This window comes from Chiloscyllium plagiosum, chromosome 11 (assembly GCF_004010195.1).
Source record: "Chiloscyllium plagiosum isolate BGI_BamShark_2017 chromosome 11, ASM401019v2, whole genome shotgun sequence".
Taxonomy (NCBI): domain Eukaryota; kingdom Metazoa; phylum Chordata; class Chondrichthyes; order Orectolobiformes; family Hemiscylliidae; genus Chiloscyllium; species Chiloscyllium plagiosum.
The window spans coordinates 78661513-78687154 of record NC_057720.1 but is presented as its reverse complement, the minus strand read 5'-3'; the positions used below and the strand labels follow the sequence as shown (position 1 = coordinate 78687154).

The 25642-nt window shown below is 39.5% G+C and overlaps 1 protein-coding gene across 4 annotated transcripts in view; it reads left to right on the top strand.

Moving 5' to 3' along the window:
* Positions 1-25642, top strand: part of tada1 (transcriptional adaptor 1) — a 72825-nt gene that overhangs the window by 20611 nt on the left and 26572 nt on the right. For 2 of the 4 annotated variants that reach the window (XM_043699907.1, XM_043699908.1), the window contains 5 exons: positions 3212-3277; positions 8238-8335; positions 9111-9320; positions 12143-12294; positions 15443-15605. In XM_043699907.1, the coding sequence (XP_043555842.1) occupies positions 3212-3277; positions 8238-8335; positions 9111-9320; positions 12143-12294; positions 15443-15605 (689 nt within the window). The remainder of the gene's footprint in view (positions 1-3211; positions 3278-8237; positions 8336-9110; positions 9321-12142; positions 12295-15442; positions 15606-25642) is intronic. The other 2 variants (XM_043699909.1, XM_043699910.1) reach the window with 2 other exon arrangements.

Sequence of the window (25642 nt, the reverse complement as noted above, 5' to 3'; positions counted from 1 at the left end):
CAGATCTTGTTGCATTTGAATATGGACTGCTTCAATATCTGAGAAGTTGCGAGTGGTGCTGAACATTGTGCAATCATTGGCGAACATCCCCACTTCTGACCTAATGATGGAGGGAAGTTCGTTGATGAAGTAGCTGGAGATGTTTGGGCCTCGCCACTACCCTGAGGAACTCCTGCAGACATGTCCTGGAGCTCCGATGACTAGCTTCCAACAATCACAACTGTCTTTCTATGTGTCAGGTATGACTTTAACCACCACAGTGTTTGCTCCCTGATACCCATTGTTTCCAGTTATGCTAGGGAACCTTGATGCCACTTTGGTCGAATGTAGCATTGATGTCAAGAGCTCTCACTCTCACCTCACCTCACCTCTGGAATTCAGCTCTTTTGTCCATGTGTGAACCAAGGCTGAAATGAGATCAGGAGCTAAGTGGCCCTGGCAGAAACCAAACTGGGCATCGCTGAGCAGGTGCTGCTTGATAGCAATGTTGATGATACCTTCCATCACTTAACTGATGATCTAGAGTAGACTCGGGCAGTAATTGGCCAGTTTGGATTTGTCTAGCTTTTTATGTCCAGGATATACCTGGGGCAATTTTCCATATTGTCGGTAGATGCCAGTGTTGAAACAATACTGTGACAGCTTGGCATGGGGAGCAGCAAGTTCTGGAGTACAAGTCTTCAATGCAATTGTCGGAATGTTATCAGGGCCTATAGCCTTTACAGCATCCAGTGTCTCCAGCAGTTTTTTGATACCACGTGGAGTGAATGGAATTGGATGAGGACTGGTATTTGTGATGCTGGGGACCACTGGAGGAGGCTGAGATGGATCGTCCACTCAGCAATTCTGGCTGAAGATTACTGTGATAAACACAACCTTATCTTTTGCACTAATGTTGGTGCATGTGTAATCTGAAGACATGAGGCTTCATGGGGTCCAGAGTTAATGCTGAGGACTCCCAGAGCGACTCCCTCCTTACTGGACTTCTACCTCTTCTGGTCTGTCCTGGTGAGACAGGCCAAATCCAGGGATGGTGATGGTGGCGTCAGGAATGTTGTCTGTAAGGTTGATTTGTGAGTGTGACTATGTTAGGCTGTTTATTGACTATTCTGTGAGACAGCTCTTCCAATTTTGGCACTAGTCCCCAGATATTAGTAAGGAGGACTTTGCAGTGTCAGCAGAGCTATTTCTGCTATTGTCCTTTCCATCCAGTTTCATTTCTTTGAGACTTTGTAGCAACTGGTATGACTGAATGCTTGCTAGGTCATTTGAGGGCAATTAAGAGTCAGTATTTCTGTAGGCAACATCAGGTAAGGATGACTGACTTCCTTCTCTGAAGGACATGAGTTTTTCCTTAAAAAAAACACAATTTCTGACAATGGTTTCCATCATCTCCCATGGTGGGACCAAACCTGGTCCCCAGAACATGAGCTGAGTTTGTCGATTAATAGTCAAGTGAAAGTACCACTTGGGCATCGCCTCCCCATAGATTGATCCCAATAATTGAAATATCTAAAAGGCAAAGGAGAATTCTAGGGAGAAGCTAGGTTAAACAAGTAAAATTTGGGAGAGGTACATCAAAAATAAATATTATAATAACTGGGGTTTTGAGTGTGAAAGACAGGAGGTAGGTAAAGAAGAAGCAAAACTGTTGGATCTGGGATGTGCATGAGTGCTACTTCAAGGCAGTCACATGATACAATGCTTCTGTAAATTGGTTGCATATTTGATGGATGAACTGCTATTACTTTTAAGAAATCGTCAAACCACAATAGTAGTCAAAAGTTACTTTCAAGCTCTTTGACTACACCAGCTTGACATACAATTTAGGTTACAATGGATCTTCAGTAGCCACTTGATATTTTAGAACAAGTCAGCATAGATTTAGTAAGGGGAGGTCATGCCTGACAAACCTGTTAGAATTCTTTGAAGAGGTAACAAGTAGGTTAGGCCAGGGAAACCCAGTGGATTTATCTACCAAGATTTCCAAAAGGCCTTTGATAAGGAGGCTGCTGAGTAAGGTGAGGGCCCATGGTGTTTGAGGTGAGCTACTGGTGTAGATTGAGGATTGGCTCTCTGACGAAGGCAGAGAGTTGGGAGTTTTTCAGAATGGCAGCTAGTGATAAGTGATATCCTGCAGGGTTCAATGTTGGGGCCGCACCTTTTCGCTTTATATATAAATGATCTGGATGAAGAGACTGGGGGCATTCTGGTGAAGTTCATCGAGGATACAAGGTTAGACGGACAGGCAGGTAGTACTGAGGAGGTGAGGAGGCTGTAGAAAGATTTAGACGGCTTAGGAGAGCGGTCCAAGAAACGACTGATGAAATTCAATGTGAGCAAATGTGAGGTCTTGCACTTTGGAAGAGAGAATACAGGTATGGACTATTTTCTAAATGGTGAGAAAATTCATGAAGCCAAAGTACAAAGTGATCTGGGAGTGCTAGTCTAGGATCCTCTAAAGGTTAACTTACAGGTTGAGTCCATTATTAAGAAAGTAAATATAATGTTGTCATCTATCTCAAGGGTTGGAATGTAAAAGCAACGATGTGCTACTGGACTTTATAAAGCTCTAGTTAGGCCCCATTTAAAATACTGTGTCCAATTCTGGGCCCCACACCTGAGGAAGGATATATTGGCACTGGAGCATGTCCAACGGAGATTTACATGGATGACCCCTGGAACGGTAGGCCTAACATACAATGATCGGCTGAGGATCCAGGGATTGTATTCATTAGAGTTTAGAAGGTTGAGGGGAGATCTAATAGAAACTTACAAGATAATGCACGGCTTAGAAAGGGTGGATGCTGGGAATTTGTTTCTGTTCGGTGGGGCTGCTGGGACCCATGGGCACAGCCTTAGAATTAAAGGGGATCAATTTAGAACTGAAATGAGACATTTCTTCAGCCAAAGAGTGTGGGCCTGTGGAATTCATTGCCATGGAGCACAGTGGAGGCCAGGAAGTTCAATGTTTTTAAGGCAGAGATTGATAAATTCTTGATCTCGCAAGAAATTAAGGGCTATGGGGAGAGTGCGGGTAAGTGGCATTGAAATGCCCATCAGCCATGATTGAATGATGGAGTGGACCCAGTGGGCCGAATGGCCTTACTTCCACTCCTAGGTCTTATGGTCTATTTACATTGACATTCATGTTTATCCTTGATAGTTTTATTAAGGTCATGCTAAAATAAGCAATCGCTTTCCTTTCCAGTGCATTCGCATAATGACTTCTTGCTTGCCATCCTCACTAGATGTCAGATCATGGTTTCTGCTCCAGGTACGTGGTAAGATTTGACCTGGTTGAGAATTTTAGACACTTACTGTGGTTTGTTTTATTTGTATATTGTTAGCGTTGGAACTTTCTACTCATTCATCCACAGCCAAATCAAGTTTCTTCCAGTGTGTTTAATGTGTTGCTGAATTCAGTTTTTCCACTTCATGTTATAATTCAATGCATGCCCTTGCCAAGTGAAAATTTTCTGGACTTTATAGCTTCAAAGTTAAACACTGAGCAAATAAATCGATTCATAGAAAATAAAGCGAAATACCCTAAATTCAGTACTGATAATAGGTCATCAACTGGAAATATGAGCACTTTCTCCCTTTCTGTCTCCTCACATACAATTTTAATTGCTGAGTATTTCCAGAACACACTGAGCCAAGAATTGCTTTGCTTAAAATCATTTGGTCATGGAGAAGACGGAGAACAAAGGGACTTTCTGTGGCAAGTAATGGATACTTCTAGGTATTCTTAGAAACTTTACAGTCAGATTTATAAATTACGTTTTGACTTTTTAAATTCATTTGTGGGATGTGGGTGTTACTGGCTGGCCAGCATTGATTGTCCATCCCTCGTCGCCGTAAAGAAGGTGGTGGTGAGCTGCCTTCTTGAACCACTCCTGTAGGTTAACCCACAATGCCTTTAGGGAGGTAATTCCAGGATTTTAATTCAGCCACCATCAAATAATTGTGTTTATTTCTAAAATTTCATGAATTCAATTCTAATAATTGCCAGAGTTTTGAACCTGGATAGAATTTCAACTTGTCCTTTGAGCAGACAAGCTAAACTACTTTGCGAAGAATGTGAAGTGTAGAAAGAGGCCATATGGTTCATAGCATGTGTGTGTCTGTCTGGCTGGCTGTAGGAAGGGGCAGTTCACTTTGTGCCAATCGCCTACCTTCGCCCCATACCCTGCTCCTCTTTTTTTAGATGATCCAATTTCTTCATGACCCCTGGACTGAAGCTACCTCCGTGATACACGTGGACTATGCATTTCACATTATCCTAACTGCTTTTGCGTGAAACACTTTTTCCTCATATTGGCATTGATTTTCTTGCCTCTTGTCTTAGTTTGTGCCCTCTGGTTTTCAATTCATCCACCAACTGAACCAATTTTTCCTTGCATACCCTAATCACTTTGAATGCTTCTATCAAATACTCCCTCCACTATCTCTTTTCCAATGAAAGCAGTCCCAACTTTCCAAATCTTTCGACGTAATGATTTATATGTACCTTCTTTATATTCTGTTCGTTCTAGTATTTGTGTAAATCCTAAAGTGTAAGTAATGAAGAATTAAGATTGGACTAAACCATTTTTTACCTTGAACTTGCTCTGCCACATGAGCAGATCATGGCCAGTTTGATTATGGCCTCGTCCCAATATCCTGGCTATTCAATATCCTTTGATTTCTGCCTTGAAGATATTCTATGATGTCTCCACTGTTGTCTGGGGAAGAGAATTTCACAAACACCCAACCGTCTGACAAATATGTATTTTCCTAATTTCTGTTTTAAATATGGCACTCCTTATTTTTCAACTGTATCCCTAGTTATAGTTTCTCCTACAAGGAGAAATTTCCTTTCAGCATCCATTGCATCAAGATTTATCAGGATTTTATACATTCCAAAAGATCAATCTGATTCTTCTAAACTTCATTAAATACAGGCCTGTGTGATCTTTTCTTATAGGATAACCCCTCCACCCCAGGAATCAGTCAAATGAACATTATTTGAACTGCTTTTAATATCTGTCCTTGAACAAGGGATCAAAACCCCAGGTAATGCACTCTAGATGTGGTCTCACCAGTGCCCAAGACAACTGTAGCAAAACAATGGTAGATTGGAGTCATAGAGTTTTACAGCACAGAAACAGCCCCTTCGGCCTAACTCATCCATTCCAACCAGATATCCTAAACTGATCTAGTCCCATTTGCCAGCATTTGGCTCATATCCCTCTAAACCCTTCCTATTCAAGTTAGTGAGACACTATTTTCCTAATTAGTCCTTACCTTTTCAAATGCACGTAAATCCTGTCCGTCAGAATCCTCTCCAACAACTTACCCACCACTCGTGTCAGGTCCTGGCTTTTCATTACTACCTTTCTTAAATAATGGCACCATGTTAGCCAACCTCCAACCTTTTGGCACCTCACCCATGGCTATCAATGACACAAATATCTCAGCAAGCACCCCAGCAATCTCTCCCTAGCTTACCACAAAATTCTGGGATACACCTGATCAGGTGTGGATTTAAAACCTCCTGCACCTCCTCTTCTGTAACATGGACACTTTTACATCCTCGGTTCTCTAGCTTCCATATCTTTCTCCACAGTAAATACTAATTTGAAATACTCGTTTAGTATCTCACCCATCTTCTGTGGTTCCACATAGATGGCCTTATTGATCTTTAAGGGGCCCTATTCTCTTCCAAGTTATTCTTTTGCCGTTAATGTATTTATTGAATCTCTTTCAATTCTCCTTAACCCTATTTGCCAAAACTATCTCATGTCCCCTTTATGCCTTCCTGATTTTCCTCGTAAGTGTACTCCTACTGGCTTTATACTGTTCTAGGGATTCATTTGATCCCAACTGTCTATACCTGACATATGCGTCCTTTTTCTTGACCAGAGCCTCAATTTCTCTAGTCATTTCGCACCTACCAGCATTGCCCTTCGTACTAATGCTGTCTCTGACCTCTCATTATCTCATTTTTGAAAGTCTCCCACTTTGCAACTGTCCCTTTATCTGTGAATAGCCTCTCCCAATCAACTTTTGAAAGTTCCTGCCAAATACCATCAAAATGAGCCCTACTCCAATTTAGAACTGTAATTTTAGATCAGGTCTATCCTTTTTTTGAAACTATTTTAAAACCAATAGAATTATGATCACTGGCCTCAAAATGCTTCCCACTGACACTCCTGTCACTTGTCCTGCCTTATTTCCCAAGAGAACATCAAGTTTTGCTCTTTCTCTAGCATATGCATCCACATATTGAATAAGAAAAGTTTCTTGTACACACATAACAGATTCATCTCCATCCAAGCCCTTAACACTGTGGCAGTCCCACCTTCTATTTGGAATGTTAAAATCCCCTACCATTACAACCCTGTTGTTCTTACAAATATCTGAGATCTCCTTGCATTTCAAATTTGCTTTTCAATTTCTCGCTGTCTATTGGGAAGCCTTTAGTACAATCCAAATCATCCCTTTCTTCTTTCTCAGTTCCACACATATAACTCCACTGGACATTCTCCCAGGAATATCCTTTTTAAGTATAACTGTAATGTTATCCTTGACCAAAAATGCCACTCCCCTCCTCTCTTGCCTCCCTTTTCTATCCTTCCTATAACATCTGTACCCTGGAACATGTAAGCTGTCAGTCCTGCCCTTCCCTGAGTTTCTGTAAAACCTGCAATATTCCCCCCTTCAAATACCACCACCACCATGGGTTTAAAGCCTCCTGAGTAGCAGTAGCAAATCTCTGGTGCAATCCATCCTTATACAGATCACTTCTTCCCCAGAAGAAAGAATAAATCTCAATGAATCTAAAATGTGAATCCCTGCCGCTGCACTATGCATTCATTTTCCCTATTCTCCTATTCCCACTCTTACTAGCACATGGCACCGGGACTAATCCAGACATTACTTTTAACCTTCTGCCTAATTTTCTATATTCTCTCTGCAGAACCTCATCTCTTTCTACATCGTTGGTGCCAACATAGACAATGACCTTCTGCTTGTCACTCTCATCTCTGTGTATTGTAAATATCTTAATTATCCTTGGGGACCTTTTTGTTTTCCAGTGAAACTGAGCATTTAATTTACCAATTAAAAATTTCTCCAGTAGTCAACAGCAGTTTTAATTCCAGTTTGCTCATCCCGAATGGGGGTCTTTGTATCATTGTATACTCTCCATGTTTAGGAGGAAAGGAATTGAGCATGCAACAGTGAAGTTAGAAATGAATATGGTAACCAAAGCTATTTTAATAAAATCTTATGGAAGATAATTTTGTTTAAGGTCAGTCTCTGCTTGTGTACCCATTCCCTTTCATAGAATGATAGAATCCCTACAGTGTGGAAACAGGCCATTTTGCCCAACAAGTCCACACCGACCTTCAGAAGAGTACCCCACCCAGACCCATTCCCCTACCCTATTATTCTACATTTCCCCTACCCTATTACTCTACATTTCCCCTACACATCTCTGAACACTATGGGCAATTTAGCATTGCCAATTCACCTAATCTGCACATCTTTGAACTGTGGGAGGAAACCGGAGCTCCTGGAGGAAACCCACGCAGGTGCTGGGAGAATGTGCAAACTCCACACAGTCGCCAGAGGCTGGAATCGAACCCGGATCCCTGGTGCTGTAATGCAGCAGTGCTCACCACAGAGCCACTGTGCTGCACTGAATACAATTTCTAAATACAAATACAGGTTGTCTAGTGTGATAAATGTCTATTGTGCTTGAAAATAACTTGAAACATTACAACCATTGAAATGGAGAAGTGCATGACTTTGCAAGGAAATCCCAAATTCCTAGAGATTTTTCTCCTTCAGGGTCTTTTATCACAGAGATAAACAATTGAAACTGAATTTATTCCTAGTCATTTGTCTCATGACTCATTCCGAGTCCTTGTCCTCATGGAATGACATGCTGGGAGGAACCATGCTCAGCAATGCAACAGGTTCCAAGCCTGGAACAGTTTTATCTCCCTTCCCCAAGATGTTTTTGCAAAGAAAGTGTGATAGAGGTTTTCTGCCAATTGATTAAATCATGTGGTGAAAGTGCATGTTTTAAACATTCTTCCTGTTTTGGATTGTTTTGATTGGATCGATAGTAGCTTATAAAGTTTTCTTTGTGACATTCAAGACAAGTTGAGTCATTGCATGCAACATTGTCATCGATCTTCCTTGAAAAGTACATTTATGTTTATTTTGTATTTTTCCTGTTCCAGAAAGTGGCACTTCTCTTCTGTGGACCAGTCCATCTGCAGCCAAATCAAGTAAACCTAAAAACAAGAAAAAGTTTCCATCTCTCCGTGCAAAATTCGAAGTGAGTTATTTCCAACCTCAGTAGCTTTTTCTCTCTCACTTTGATCACTTATTTTGTATAGTTTTTTTTTTTGGCCCTTTTTTCATCTTTTGGAAGAAGGCAATTTAGTTGCTTAATCGGGGCAGCAAAATATGTCAGTTAGTCCTAACAAGAAACAGTAATAAGCACAGGGTTTATCTGTTGAGTATTGAGATGAACTGTTGGCTGTAATGTTTTGTTGTGCCATTTTTATGCCTGTCAGTCATAATTTATCATATGCACAGGCAGTTTCGCCATTTTTGGAAAATCTTTTCAATGTGACATTTTCCAAAATTTTTGTTAGTTTTAAAATATGACCTAATTGCTACTACCATAAACTTCCAATGCATATTTTACGTTGAATTACATTTGCTCTTCTCCAGTTGAGGTAACATTATAATGTAGTTTTCAAATTCAGACACGTAACCGATTCACTTCCTTAGTTATATATTGAAGTTGACCATGTACTATTTGAAGAGAGATTCCTTTAATACCCTCCATTATTAATGTAATGGTAGATGGTCCAGGCTCCATTTCTTGTTATTGTATCCATCTGAGTATTAAAAACGTATTAAAGTTTCTTAAAAGTGAAGCCAATGATAAAATGATCTCTGCTACTGCTGTGCTCCAAAGAATCAATCTTCCAACTTTTTTATGTGTAAAAATTCTTTTTGATTGAGATTTTTGTATGCTTTATAAATGCTTTTAAGTGGCATTTTGCAATTTAACGTAGTGCATGGTGTGGATTTTCCTCCAGCATCGTTTTCAAGCACAAAATCCTTTATCAGGAGCACAGCACTTTGTGGCAAAGGACCCTCAAGAAGATGATGATGTAAAGTTTTGCACTCATACAATGGTGCTTCCCACAAGAGGCCAGCTAGAAGGTCGAATGATAGTAACAGCTTATGAATGTGGACTGGATAATGTATCTGAAGATGCAGTGACAGCAGTGGTGCATGCCGTGGAGGTGCTGTAATGAAATTGGCTTGTGTTTTGTTTTCTTTTTCTGCTCTAATAATTCTGTGATGTGTATCTTCTTGTACCCCTATCATCTCTCGTCAAGAGTAGACATTTAATTTCAAGACACATTTTTTAATCACATCTGTGCAATCACTAAAATTGCCTACATTGCCTTCCATAATGATGCCAGTTGTTCCTGTTTCAGCTCATCTGCTGCTGAAATCCTCATTCAAGTTGCCTTCAGATTTGGCTGTTCAAACATATCCCTGGCCTTCCTTTTTTCTTGACTATGTTTGTTTTCTCATACAATGTTTTTTGAGCAATAATCGTCAACCAGTTTGTTGATGATTCTTCACTGAAATCGTAGGTTGGGATAATTTGCAACTATTTGAGTGGGTGGATGGGCACTCAATTTAATGTCTCAGCCAAACCATTATGCCTCTGACAGTGCAGATGTTTCTCAGTACTGCACTGATGTGCTCGTCTAAATTTTCAACTTCAACTCTGGGGTTTGAACCCATGATCTTGTGACTCAGCCAAGTACATTAACCATTGATTCACATGCACTGCACTTTTATTAGACACTAGCTTAGGGTTCAATAGAATGCACTGCACTTAATTATAGAATTAATATTATGATTACAGAAGGAGGCCATTTAGACCATCATGCCTGCTTTGGCTGTATTACCTCGTGCCAATCTCCTGTCTTTTCCCAATATCCCTGCCCATCACTATTGTCCAAAAAAATCCAAGACAAAACTTGAATGCCTCAGTTGAACCCACCTCCACCACATTTCTGTGCAGTGCATTCCATACCCTAACAACTCACTGGGTGAAAAGGTTTTGTTCTCGCATCACCCTTGCTTCATTTGTACATCATTTTAATATGTGCCATTGAATTCTTGTTTTCTTTTCAAATGGAAACAACTTCACCCTTCTACTCTGATCACTGTGTTTATGATTTTGGAAAAACTCAATCAGATCTCCTCTCAGCCATCTTCTGTCCAGGGGGAACAATCCCAATTTCTTCAGTATATCCACATAGCTGAAGTTTCTCATACCTGGAACCATTCTAGTAAATTGCTTCTGCCATCTCTAAAATGCATTTGCATCTCTCTTATAATGCAGAGCCCACACTTTACACAATACTCCAGCTGATGTCCAACACGTATCTTACACAAATTCTGCATCGTCTCCTTGCTTTTATACTCTATGCCCCTAGTAATAAAGCCAAGAAAACTATCTATATTTACTGCTGTCTCTACCTGACCTGCCACCTTCAGTGATCTGCACATATGCAGTCAGGTCCCCTTGTTCCTACACCTCTTTTGAATTGTGTTTTCTATATTTTATGATCTTTTAGTGTTCTTTCAATCGAAGTGTATCACCTCATACTTGTCTGCATTGCACCTTATCTGCAACCTATCTGCTCACTTCTCCAGCTTGTCAATGTGTTTTGGGAGTTCCACATTGTCCTCATCCCAGTTTACAATTCTTCCGCCTTTAGTGTTATTTGCAAACTTGAAAATTGCCCCCCTGTATATCAGGAAAAGCAAGGGTCCCAATTTCAACCCCTCTGGGAATTCTACTGGAAACCTACCTTCAGTCTGAAAAATATCCATTGACCATTACTGTTTTCTATTAATCATCTAATTGTGTATTCACATCGCCACTGTTCTTTTTATACCATAACCTTTAATTTTCCTCACCAGCCTGTTGTGAGGCACTTTATCAAATGCCTGTAATCCCATGCATGCCACATCAAAAGCAATACCGCTTTTCATTACCTCTTCAGAAAGCTTGAGCAAGGTTGGCTAAACACAATTTTTTCTTTAGAAATGTAAATGTTCACAAGCAACTGATGCTGCATTATTGATGCACCCCTCACCGAGTCAAAAGAACTTTGGATTTGGGCCATACTCAAATAAGTTGAAACTTTATTGCTGGAACAGCACAGCAGGTCAGGCAGCATCCAGGGAACAGGAGATTCGACGTTTCGGGCACAGGCCCTTCCTCAGTTTCTTCCCTGGATGCTGCCTGACCTGCTGTGCTGTTCCAGCAATAAAGTTTCAACTTTCTCCCTGGATGCTGCCTGACCTGCTGTGCTGTTCCAGCAATAAAGTTTCAACTTTGATCTCCAGCATCTGCAGACCTCACTTTCTCCTCCATACTCAAATAATCCAACTTTATTTTGGAAAAAGTTTTTGACAGATTTTGCTTTGTTTCTTACCTTCTTATAACAGGGTAAGATGTGCCCAGCAATTGGAGTGATGATTAAGCACAAATGTGTTGTATGATTTGTTCAAGTATATATTTAATTGGCAATTGCTTCGAAGTACAACAATTATTTCAATTCACTGTTTTATAGATGCTTTTATTACTGTGATTCTCTCAGGTAAATAATTCTGTGGAACTGTTGAAGGGTTAGGCTGGAAAGCCTCCATGTGCTTCAAAGGGAACAATATTAAAGTTAGCTACTGTAAAAATTTGTCATTTATTTTCAAAAAAATTATTCTGCGTATTACATTTCTTGAGCAGTTTAAATATAATCCAGAATCTTTATAAACACAAAAATCATCCAGACTAAAATCCATAGTTTATTCTCTAAATGATTCTCTTATCTAAATGTATAAATATTTTTTGTACGTAATTCAGAAACACTCTGTGACTCAATGGATTTCCCATGGGAGTCAGATAAAAGCAATGATAATTTTAAAGAAGAAATTAAAAACCAAAAATACATTTTGTTCATGAAGGCAGTGGATAAGTTAAAATATATCTCTATCTTGAAGCAATACATCCATCATGACTTTGTGCTTCTTCCAATAGAATCACCTGAAGGATATTCTGACGGCTGTGATATCCAGGAGGAGGTCATATCGTTTACGTGACGGCCATTTTAAGTATGCTTTTGGAAGTAGTGTTAATCCTCAGCCATATTTAAAGAACAGCATCATTGCCTACAACAACATTATTGATTGGTAAGTGCAATGTCTGACATTTTCAATCTTCACAGAAAATTTAAGGAGTAGGACTGAGAAGCGGGATTTGAACTTTTAAGTTTAAAACCGAGAACCTGGAAGTAACTTTCATTGTAACAACAGGAAGATTTTATGAACGTTAATCTCTGAAATTGCTTTTATCTTTTCATGTCATTAGTGAAAATATACACTTTTTTCATTCCTCATCTTAGCAAAATAAGAGTTGAAATAATCAACTGATGTTCCAGAACCAAGCTTCCATTATTGTGGATTATGCAAGAAGACTTCCTTTCTATAGCTTCTTTCATAACTTTTGGATGCTCCAAAGAGCTTTACAGCCAGTTCACCAAAGATCCTTAGATAAACATCTTTCAAACACATGACTACTTCCATCTAGAAGGACAAGGGTAGCAGACACATATGAACAACACCACCTGCAAGTTCCACTCCCAGCTAATGACCATTCTGACTTAAAATCTTTTGTCATTTCTTTGCTGTCCCTCGGTCAAAATCTGGAATTTTCACCCATAGGGCATTGTATTTCACTGCACAGCATATGGACTGCCGTTCAAGAAGGCAGTTATCCACCACTTTCTCAAGGGCAACTAGGAATCAGCAATAAATGCGGGCCAGCCTGCACTGTCCACAAGTGAATTAAAAAAAAAAGGTTGTTTGAAATGTACGCATTGTTATGGGGAAGGCAATGGCCTAGATGGAATTTGCGCTGAATGGTTAATCCAGAGACCCAGGTAATGTCCTGGGGAGCTGAGTTTGAATCACACCATGGCAGATGGTGGAATTTGAATTCAGTAAAAATCTGGAATTAAGAATCTACTGAAGGCAATGAATACATTGCTGATTGTTGGAAAAACCCATCTGGTTCTCTACTGTCCTTTGGGGGACGAAACTGTCATCCTTACCTGCTGTGGCCTACATGTGACTCCAGATCCATAGCAATGTGGTTGATTCTTAACAATTAGGGATGAACAATAAATGCTGGCCTAGCTGGTGATCCCCTCATTCAGTGAATGAATTAAAAAAAAGTAATGAAGGAAATTCCACAGCTAAGTTATGTACAGCAAACTTCCACAAGTGAAATTGAGATAAATGGCTAAATTATCTGCTTAATGACATTAAGGGATGATTGTTGGCTCAAATAGTGGGACATTTACTCTATTTTCCTTTGAAACTTGTCATTGGATCTTTTACACCGAGGCCTTGTTTACCTTCTCATTCGAAAGGAAATAAAATTATTAGAATAAGCTGAATTATGTATTTTAGTTTAAAGTTAAAAAGAGAGAAAGGTTTGCTCGAAACAAGTAGTAAAACTTGGGCAGAAAACAGAAAGTCTCCGTTTTAAGTTGCTGCCTCTGGTATCATTACATTTACTGGTGTGGATACAAGGAGAACTTTGTGTTTGGACTTCTACTTTATCATTGTTTTAGACTGTGTTACATGACCTGATTGGTTCCATTTTGTAGTGATTGCAAAGAACTTAGTGATTTATTTTTCTCTCTGTGAAGCATGTCTGTCTTTCCCAGTGGTACCTAGTACGCAACCCTTACTTTACCTTCACTGTGGTCAGCTTGTCCCAAATCTCCCTTCCCTCCGACTGACCTATTCCTTTCCAACTCTGGCTTGCAACCCTGTCATTTGAAGGGGCAGTGGTGCACACTTAGGTTCTGAATAACGATGTATTCCACTGTATTTGACACACTTTAGTTGCAAAGGCAGTCTGGCCTTAGAGCCAAAGTAGGTCAGTAATGGGAAGTGGGCTAGGTCAGGTCTTGCAAAAGAGCTTGGGCTTGGTAGTTTTCTGCAAAGCTACCCACAGACACTTTCCCACTTTGAAAGCTGGATTTACCCCTTGTTTGTTGACTCATTTAGCTGCCTGACAGTTAGAGCGGAGCAATAATAATTGTTGCGTTCTCATTTTGCAGTTCATTTAATTGTTTAGCAATTTAGTTTTGACCGACTGGCTTACTTTACTGCTCTCCTGGTGAGACAACTCAGTTAATCCATTTTCCATACAAATCAGCTCATCCTAACCCCCACTATTTCCATCTTGCCTCTCATTAAATTCTGCTCATCCATTAAGTTGTTAAGCTGAATTGGTGCCCAGTCTTCCAATATTCCGATTCCTCCATGATTTATCAAATGTCACACAGCACTACAATACCCAGTTGTTCTTTGAGCCATCAAGAAACGGAGCTGTAGAATCCTGACAGTGTGGAAGCAGGCTTTTTGGCCCACTGAGTTCTGCACCAACCCTCTGAAGAGCTTCCTACCCAGACCCACCCCAGTCCTATAATCCAACATTTCCTGTGGCTCAACCACCTAGACTGCACATCCCTGAACACTATGAGCGGTTTAGTATGGCCAATCCACCTCAGCTGTACATCTTTGGACTGTGGGAGGAAACTGGAGCGTTTGGAGAAAACCATGCAGCTATGAGATGAATGTGCCAACTCCACAAAGATAGTTGTCTGGGATTGGAGTCTGGGTCCCTCGTAATATGAGGCAGCAGTGCCGCCCTGTCTATTCAACTTTCAGGAATTCATTGCTCCCCCACTTATCTATGCTGATTGAATTTTCAGTTTTCTAAGCTCATTGCTTCCACATTGTTTTGTTTGACCCTGCTTTAAATCCATCTCTTTCACCAGGTTGCTGGTTATTTTTGCTTGGAGTGGTGCCATTATTTTCTTAACACCTTAAAGTACTTTGAAATATGTTTCTACATACAAACAGGATATGCACTTTTTGGGTATGGTTGCTGGATGCCACAACTGACCAGGAGTATTACTGAACTTGACCATGCGAAGGCGCTAACATGTCATCCCATATTGCTTTGATTTGAATATTTCTGTGTTTTGTCCCTGCATTTTATCAAGAGTGTTAGTGTGAGAGATATTGGCCAGCCTCCATGCTTTAACCTTCGACAATGTCAACAGATTTGGATGATTCTTTCTTGAAATATTTACTTGGATTTTCTGCTTAAAAAAATTGTTTTCACATACCAAGTCAAGTAACATCATTTTATTTCTTAATCTCATATTTTTTTCAATCTAAACTTGTATCTTGTGTATTAATGGAAATATTTTTAAGCCAATAAATATGGTGTTAATTTTTATATATTCCTCTAACATAGTCCTCCTACTGGAATGACCACAATGGCTGGAACAAATTCAGGATCCCACATATCATCAGATGATGTAGAGCAACAGGCAGCCCTTCTCCTCGCCTGTTCTGGTGAAGATATGCTAGCTTCCTTACCACCTGTCAACATGTATGATCTTTTTGGAGCCCTCCAGGTAAATTAAACCTAATAAATCTCTAGTCTTATGTGCGGTCCATATATTGATAAATAGCCAGTCATCCTCTGTCTCATGTAGCCTTGTATTTTTGACATTTGTCTGTAAACTGAATTCTTAAACTTCTACAGTTGAACCTGAGCTCATTCAGCCTCCAGCACTCTAGATATTCAGTCACAGTTAAAAGATATTGCAATTTCTGGAAGGTTTTGCCCATAACCTGTGTCCTAGGTTTCCACAACATATTTGTTCCATGAACCAGTTGAAGTTTTGTCACTGCGTGTCGCATCTACCTAATATTGCTGGCACATACCCTTTTGATTATTTGTAAAAATACCATAAACGATTGGAGCATAGTCCGTGTTAGTATTTAAGTGTATGGAAATGTTCTGTGCAAAGAAAGAATCACCTTTCCAGTCTAGAGTCAAACGGACAATCTGGTAGCTGACTACCCATCTCCCTGTTCTGAAGAAATCATACTTGATTCAAAATGTAACTCTTTTACTCTCACCATAAATGCTGCTAGATTATTTCAAACACTATTTTTCATTTCAGATTTCCAGTGTGAGTATTTTGCTTAGGTCGGTGTGTAACTGAAAGTTGAGAGCTAGAACATTTGAAACAGAGGCTTATAATCTTTATTTCAGTTTAAAATCTCTTTTTAGTCTTGTAATGGGTTAACTAAATACAAAACAGTCAGGTGGGAACTACGGTGGGGCAGCATGGTGGCTCAGTGGTTAGCGCTGCTCCCTCACAGCGCTAGGGACCTGGGTTCGATTCAGCCTCGGGCGACTGTCTGTGTGGAGTTTCCACATTCTCATCGTGTCTGCCTGGGTTTCCTCCGGGTGCTCCAGTTCCTCCCACTGTCCAAAAGATGTACAGGTTAGATGAATTGTCTGTGCTAAATTGCTCATAGTGTTCAGGGATGTGTCGGGTAGGTGTATTAGTCAGGTGTAAAGTAGGGTAGAGTAATAGGGTAGGGCTTGCTCTTTGGAGGGTCAGTGTTGACTTGTTGGGCCGAAGGGTCTGTTTCCACACTGTGGGGATTCCATTCAATTCATCGAGTACATTTTAAGCTTCATGGTGAACCTGCCCTTTTGAGCAAATCCATTGCACTGTCTTTCATACAGTTTATGTGTGTAGGTGGTTCTGTGATAGAGGTTTTCTGTGTCTGGACATACCATCGTCACTTTGGCATCCCAAAAAGCATGAATGATATGGACAGAGAATCTCACAAGTATCACTTCTTGCTATGCAATGTTAAATAGAATCGAAATAATGGCATTTAATTTTGCACATATAAGCATAAACCACAAGAATATTCTCCCATCTGTAAATCTATGGTCTTCAGTTTTTAGTGATTGAATTGCCATTTGGCTGTATTGCAGTCTGGAGTCTCAGCCCATTTCCTCCATGTACTATTACAGCTGTTTGTGTCTGCTTTGGATAGCTATTTGTTTCATTTGTCTCCCAGCTCATTAGCCAAATATCAGACACATCTCACTGTGAATGTCTGTTTTGTGGTTTTGTTGTGGTGAGGCTACCAATGAAATCTGTCTGCTCGTTTTCCCGCAACTAGTAATTACGTGAAGTCAGATCAGCAATGCTACCGCTAATCATTTGGTGTGTAAACCCGTTCTTGTTGATTTGTCTTTTGAATTCCCACAAGGAATATCCTGATTGTGAGTCTGCACTGAACGGTATTGTTACAATGGAGAAAAATAGCAGAACCAAATCAGCCTTTTTACCTCTGTATTCACAAAACAGTAAAACGAAGCTGTCAAGGACCCCTAAATAGTCACTAAAATGGTTCGTAACCAGATATTTGAATAACTGATCCCAGACTTTGCAAATAATTAATTTCCAGAAACTACTTTTATACTTTAAACAAAGGACTTAACTATTTATAAGATGCAGGATAACTTTAGCAGAGAGAAATATAACTAACACAATAAGCTGATTAATGCCTGTACTTTAAACCGCAAACAGTTTTTCTCAGCTCCCATTCACACAAAAGACAGACAAATACAGTTAAGAGATAAATAAATAGAACAGAATAGAAATTTATTGTCACGTGTACTTGAACATAAAAAATACACTGAAAAGTTTTATAAGTCACTTCACTGCAGCGCCTCCATCAATGACAGAAGTCATACATAATTTTTAAAGAAGTTAAACTAAGACAAAGTTCATCACAGTTCAGTCAACGGCTCCTGGGCTTGGGAAAAGCTGATTAATGAGCAATGATATATCATGAAGGTGCACCTGGGACAAGACTGTCATTCTGGGACCAGACCACCACGCCAGGCAGTTGGGTACTAGGCTGGAAGCCTCTGCCGAAACAGCCTACCACATTGGGCTGAGACTGCCATTCCTGGATGAGACCTACTGCTAGACCGGTGGAACACCTGGATGTCAAAGACAAAAAAGACTTCCACATGGGGAAGAGACCTCCACCATACCAAATCAAGACCTCCATGCTGGGACACTGCCATCCTTCAGCTGCCCAGGCCTAAACTTGGACTGGATCCTTGGTCTAGCCTGAGAGTCTGGGCTGGGGGTGAGGGCTGCGGGGGAGAGGGGAGGGAGGGGGTGGGGGTGGTCGGTCAGCCTGGGACCTGTTGCTTGCTCACCGGGAGACCCCATGCTGGAGTGGAGCAGAGTCCATCCTGCTGCTGCCCTCACCGACCACTCTCCAGACCCAAAAAAAAGATAAAAGAGGAAGAGCCGATAAGAAAAAGGCCAGAGAAAAAAGGCCGATGGGAGCAACTGACCGATCTACCGGGCTCAGCCTACCTACTCAGCCAACAAAACTGGCCAGATTATTTATATGGCTTTCACAGACATAACTCTGGACTCCTTGGATGCTTTTCTGAAATTTTGATCAGTTTCACCTTTTCAGTTCAGCCAGGCAAAGGCAGCAAGACATCTCACTGAACTTTCCAATCTTTGGGCTTCTGAAAGCTAGTAACGCAGATTAGGCGGGGAAACTTCCAAATCTTCACGCTGTCTGAGCAATAACCAAGAATTATCTCTCATTAACCATAGTTCAAATAAAAAACGTTAATTCCGGTTTCACCCGAGTGGACTGATAGACTCTTCCCAAGGCCTCAGTTACCATTCTCCCATTTGCATGAACAAAGTGTCTCTTCCAAAATTGCCAGAAACAATTCCCAGGTGCTGACCTTGTTAATAGACAGCTTTTGCTATCTGTTTAAATCCAAAGTTTTTCCCGGGGTCACTGTGTCTGTTGGAACCCTTTTAGTCAGGAATCAGTGTACAATTAACCTCTAGGCCTGACCTCTCAAGCAAGCAAAAAGCTTATTTTGACATTTCTTTTCCTTTTACCACAAGCTATCCAAAGTCCACAAGTCATTTCCACCTAATGATTCAAAATTTATTTTAAAAAAATGAAAAATCAACCAAGGGTCTAACACTAACACATTCCCATTGCGCGTGCTAATCCCGATGTGGATCAGAAAAGTGCCTTAATCAGACTCTCTCTCAAAATTACAGAAGGTATACTGTTCTGGATGTAGTCATGCACTGCTTTCTGCCATGCAGTGTTAACAATCAGTTCAGTAGTGCAGTCCAAATTCATTCCTTCCCTTCCCCTGGCTATGGATGTCTAGTGGCAATGTACTACTTCTCTCTCTTTCCCACCATCCAATCAGACAATGAGTGTAAACCTGTTTCTTATTCGACTCAAGCGTCTGGAGAAGCACTTGGTAGTTTCCCTGCACAGTACAAATTATCCCTTTCAGAAAGTTGTCTAGACTGCTTATCTGGGATGATTTTTCTCTTGAATTCTGCCTCCCGCTTCCACTCATACTCTTTGTCCTGTTGTTTTTGACCACTTCCTGTGTCCCATTCCCACTTAAGCTTTTGGAGAGTGCGACATTGTATAGGAAGAACAAACAGATTTAATTATTGTCATTACACTATTTGCTGCATTCATTTTCCACAACATCTTTGGGTTTTGAGTTAAGTGCACAATTTGGTGTTAAATTAATTCATGCAATTGCAGAAGGTGTAAAGTTTAATCCCTTACCTGTGTGTGTTAACGTCCCTCAGCTGGGTTGTGTGTTGAGATATTGCCATTAATGCAGGTGCCCCTGAGCTTGACATTTTACTGCTTCCGATCAGAATTACTTGCATTTGAGAGTGAAACACAAATTTGAAACTGGACAGCGCAGGTTTGTAGATTAGGGTTAGCTAAGATGTCCTTTATCAAGGTAGCTAGTTGACACTAACTTGTTAGGTTTATAGATGGAGAATTACTCTTCAAAAGCAGCAGATATTTGAGGATATACCTTGATGTGAGTGGAAAAGTTTAGAGTACTGTATTTGAGAAGAAAAGTTTGATATAAAAACTAAAAAGAATGCAGGCAGAAGTAAAGTTATGCAGGGTGATATCTATAGAACAGATGAGAGAGGTTTTCAGGAGAGAAAGACAACATTAAAAAAAAATTTGGAGACTTAATATATAATATTATTGTGTTCTACTAAGAAGTGCAAAGCAGGTACCTTTGCAAATATTGAAGTTACGATGTAGATTTGTATTGGGGCACTATAATATTGTAAAGCACAAGTGAAAAGAATGCACGTGGTTGTAAAGAAAAAAAGACATGACTTGTTGCCTTGGATTTTACAATGCAGAAGCAGCTTGGGTCCAACAGGACGGTTTTGGTGCTTATTCTCCACATAAACTTCCTCCAGTGCCCCTACTTCATCTCGTTCTATCAATGTTAGTGGATAACCATGCCAAACACAGAGATATTGTAATCAAAAGACTACTAATAGATTAAATGAATGAAGGATGGAGAAATGGAGTTAGAAGTATAGTTGGAAACTTCTTGGTTTGACACTGGGCAATGTAAACAGTGTGCCTTCACAGAGCAATTAAAACCTTTTTTTAAAAACACTCTTATTAAAGGCATGGAAGAAATTTAGAATAAAGAAATGATAATGTTATATACTGAATATACTGAATGAATTATCATTAGCAAAACAGGTGGATGTAAATGATAATTCATGTTGACATTTGACTAGATTAAGGTTCAGACATTGAACACAACAAATCCTTACCCTCCTTTCCTAGTATTCCCAACCTATTCAGGATGTCCCATATGCTGAATTTGTTTGGTTAACATTTGTTACATTTCAAAATATTAACAAATACAGCTTTCCTTTGATTTCCAGTAGTTAACTATTTTATAATTACAGCTGTACATTTTGGGCTGATGTTAAACACATACGCAGAGAAATTCAGAAATTGAAATCCACAATGAGCCACATTATGTGCTTGACTGAATACCTTAAGTTAGGAGTTTGTGTCAAATTTTGTTTTGCGTGATTGAATGAGCTCTATTAGTGATCTCAATGTAAAACTGCCTTTGAGAGTGAAACACAAGTCTGAAACTAGAATACTGAAATTAACTAAAGGTAGTTAGGATGAATTGGATGAGGTAGGTTGGTAAGTTTGATTGAAAGGTATAATGGTTGGCACTTATTTTTAATTCTCAATATACCTACACTGCTTTGAAAACAAAAGCAGCACATGAAAAGGAAATCATAATGTGGCTAACTAAAGAGTTTAAAGATAATATTAGATTAAAAGAAGAGCCTTATTACCAAAACATTAGTATTAAAAGAAATTTAGATATTACCAAAAGATGACCAAAACATTGACAGTTATAAAATAGATAAGTGTAGACTAGCCATACTGTACAAATATATTGTGAAATAAATATTTTGTACCCAGTAAATGTCATTTTGTGCTCAGTAAGTGTTTTGTGCTGGCAGGTGGGAGTGGATTAGGTTGGGATATCTGGTCAGCATGGACAACTTGGACCGAAGGGTCTGTTTTCATGCTGTACATCTCTGTGTCGTGTAAAAAGGAAGCTTGACAAAAGTGAACATTAGTTCCTTGGGCAGGAAACTGACAAAAGTATATTGGCAATAAGGAAACTGCAGAGACGCGGCTGTCATCGTAATAGAAACTACAAAACACATACCAGAAATAGTGGGAAATCGGTAAATTAATTTCAGCCAGGAACTTAAAGCTATGTTAGTCTTTTTTAAAAATTGTATTGAGAAAGGACTGAAAGCTGAAAAGATCTACTCAACCTGAGAGCTACAAGTTATGGTTCTAGAAGAGGTCAGTGGAATGGTTGATCTCCGAAATTGCATAGTTTTCATGTTCTTATTGAAATGAGAAAGAGAGAGAACGAGTTAATGAAGGGAAGTACATACCATTAGTCTGACATTGATGACCAAGAAAATGCTGGAATTGATTGTTAAACAAATAATAACAGTGCACTTAAATCCTAATATTAGGCAGAATGGACAGTGTGTTGTCCTCTGAGAAGAGAGCTTGAGAGAAAACAAGATTTTAAGGGGAAGGGCTTACCATATGTTGCAAATGAAGGAAGTTAACGATAATATTAAAGTAAAAAAAAAAAGATTTGTTAAAGATGACTGTTGCGTTAGAAGATTGGAAGAATATAAAGAAAACCAAAGAATGACTAAAAGGTTAGAGTGTACCAAAGAAAGCTAGGTGGAAATAGAAGTAAGAGGTTCTGCAGTTATTTGATAAAGAAAGCAGTCGTTAAAAGTGAGAGTTGGTGCTCTAGCAATAGTGTCTGGAGAATACTGGACATGAAGGAAATGCCAATGAATTAGAGATTTTGCAGCAATCTTCACTAATACAACCAAACAGTAGTTATGAATTGGACTGAAAAGAAGGGAGGAACTTAAAATGGTTATATTTTCTAGGGAAAGGGCATGAAGAAAACTATTAGAACCAGAAGACTTTACACCAGGGACTTAAAAAAGATTGGCTGCTGAGATAGTAAATGCATTGGCTGAACTTTCCAAAATTTGCTAGATTCTGGAAAGATCCCATCAGATTGAAAATAGCAAATATGGCTATTCAAAAAATAGGTAAACAGGAAGATGCCAACTGTGGGCTAGTTACCATTAATTAACTGTAATACCAAACTCTGCGTTTTGTTGTATTACCCTGATGTACTTATGTAAGGTATGATTTGTCCGGATAACACACAAAACAATACTTTTTTGCTGCATTTTGGTGCATGTGACATCTGCCAAAGGAAAATGCTGGAATTGGTTGTTCAGGAATTTATAGCAGTGCATTTAGATCTCAGTGTACTCAAACAGCGTCAGGGAAAAGGGAAAACGTATTTGACTAACTTATTGGGGTTCTTTGAAGAAAACTGCAAGCAATGTAACAAACAAATAAAAAAGCAATATTAGACAAATAAATGAGGCTGAAGGCTTGCATCCTAAAATCCGAAAAGAGGTTGCTACAGAGGTAGTGGATGTTTTGGTTGTAATTTTCTAAAAAAAATGGATTCTGGAGAAGTACCTGAGGTTTGGAAAATTGCTAAAATGACACCCTTATTCAGAAAGGGAGGGAGACAAAAAGCTGGGAGCTACTGGCTGAATAGTGATTGGAAAGGTATTGGAATCAATTATTAAGGAAGTAAAAGCAAAACATTTAGAAAATCATAAACTAATCAAACAGAGGCAGCATGGCTTCATGAAAGGAATGTCATGCATGACTAATTTGTTAGAGTTTTTTGAGGAAGTCTCAACCAGAGTGGATAGAGGGGAACCAGTAGATGTGTTGTATTTGGACTTTTAGAAGGCATTTCATAAGGTACTTCATAAAGGTACTGTATTGGCATGGATAGATAATTGTGTTGCAGGAAGCTTGTGAGTCGGGAAAAAGATTTTGTTTTCAAGTTGGCAATCCATATGCAGTAAGGTTCCACAGGTTTAGTGCTAGGACCAGAACTGTTACATTACGTGTTAATGACTTGGAGGAAGGAAGTCAATGTACTGTAGCCAAATTTGCAGATAACACAAAAATCAGTGAAAAAGTAGGTTGCAAGAGGGATACAGACAGTTTACAGAGAGACGTTGATAGGTTAAGCAAGTGGGCAAATGGTTGGTAAATGAAGTATAACATGGTAAAATGTGTATTTGTTTATTTTAGAAGGGAGAACAAAAGAACAGAATATTATTGATATAGAAAACTGCAAGACAAAGGGACCTTGGGATACACAGAAAGCTAGCACACAGGTGCAACAGATAACCTGGAAGCCTAAGAGAATGTTGACTCTTAGTTGGAGTTTACAAACAGGGGAGTTTTACTGCAACTGTACAAGATGCTGTTGAGATCACATCTGGAGCACAGTGAGCAGTTTTGGTCCCATTATTTAAGGAAATATATTATTTCATTGGAGGCAGTTTGGAGAAGGAAGATTTATTAGGATGATACTTGGTCTGGAGGGATTGTCCAACGAGCAAAGATTAAGCAGGTTGGGATTCTACTTGGAACTTAGAAGAATGAGAGCATCCCATTGAAACACATGGAATTCTTAAGGGGCTTGACAGCGTAAATGCTGAGAGGATGGTTCCCCTCATGGGAGAATCTAGGACCAGAGAGAATCGCCTCAGAATAAAGGGGTGCCAATTTAAGAATGATATGAGAAATTTCTGCTCTCAGAGGATTGAGAGTCTTTCGGACTTCTTGCCACAGAGGGCTTGGGGACGGAGTCCTTGTGTATGTTTAAGGCTAAGAGAAATTCTCGATCAGTAGGGGAATCAAGTGAAAATGTAGGAAAGTGGATGCGCGGAATGGTGGATTAGCGATGATTCTGATGAATGACGGAGCAGGTTCGAGGGGCCGATTAGCCACCTCATGTTCGTTCTTCTTGAGGTTTTATGGTGATAATGGGGAACGGATGAATGTACTGTATTTGGGTTTCCAGGTGACATTTGACAAGACGCACATCAACAAATATTGGGCAATATAACAGCTCATGTTGTACGGGTAGTATTATACCATGAATAGAGAACTGGTTAGGTGACAGGAGGCAGAGTAGGAATTAAAATTGGTTAGATGGGGATGAGTGAAACAATCCATGGAATCAGTGCTCGGGCCTCAACTATTTACAATTTACTTCTATACTTGGATGAAGCGATCAAATGTATGGTGGCTAAATTTGCTGATAAGACAAAGATAGACAGGAAGGCAAGTTATGAAGAGAACGAGCAAGTCTACAAAGAGATATATAGTGAAAAGAAAGTTTTCAGATGGAGTGTAATGTGGAATAGTGTGAACATTACAATTTTGACAGAACAGAAAAGCAGAATATTATTTAAGTGGAGAGTGATTGCAGAACAGTGGTATAGAGGGATCTAGGTATCCTGGTACATGAACAATAAAAGTTAGCATGCAGATACAGCAAGTCTTAAGAAGGAAGAATAGCTTTTTAAAATTGCCATATGAAATATAAAACGGGAATATTTTGTTCTAGTTGGGCAGGGCATTGGTGAAACCACATCTTCTGGAATGAGATAAATGCTTTAAAATCAGTTCAGAGAAGATTCACTGCACTGATATCTAGAATGGAGGGTAATCTTATAAGGCGAGGTTGAACAGGATGGGCCTGTACCCATAAGAATTTAGAAGAATAAGAAGTAAAACTGTTATGACCCTGATGGGAAAAAGGCACTGGAAGACAAGCCCCACTGTTCCACACACTGTCACAAATGTATAAATGACCAGTTTAATCACAAAGATGGTTAATTTGCCTGGCTTTGAATTCTATCTAATACAAAAGAAACATTCACTAGGATTCATCAATAAACAAAAAAGCAAAACTTATTCATTATAAACAGACTTACCCTTTACAAAGTGGCAAAAAGAATTATTAATTACCAATCTGCAAACATAAACTATACCCCCTTTAAATCCCAGCAAACACATGCATTTATTTAAAGGAAAGATAAGGCAGACAGTCCTCAGTCATAGAGACTTTGAAATCTATAGCGTGAAAGAAGACGACCCTTTGGTCAATTGAATCTAAGTCAGTCAAAAAAAACAACCACCTAACTTTCTAACATCATTTCCAGGACCTTGCTCATGTCCTTGTATGTCTTGGCATTTCAAGTGTACATCTAAATACTACTTCAATGTTATGAGGCAGTAAGTTCCAAATTCC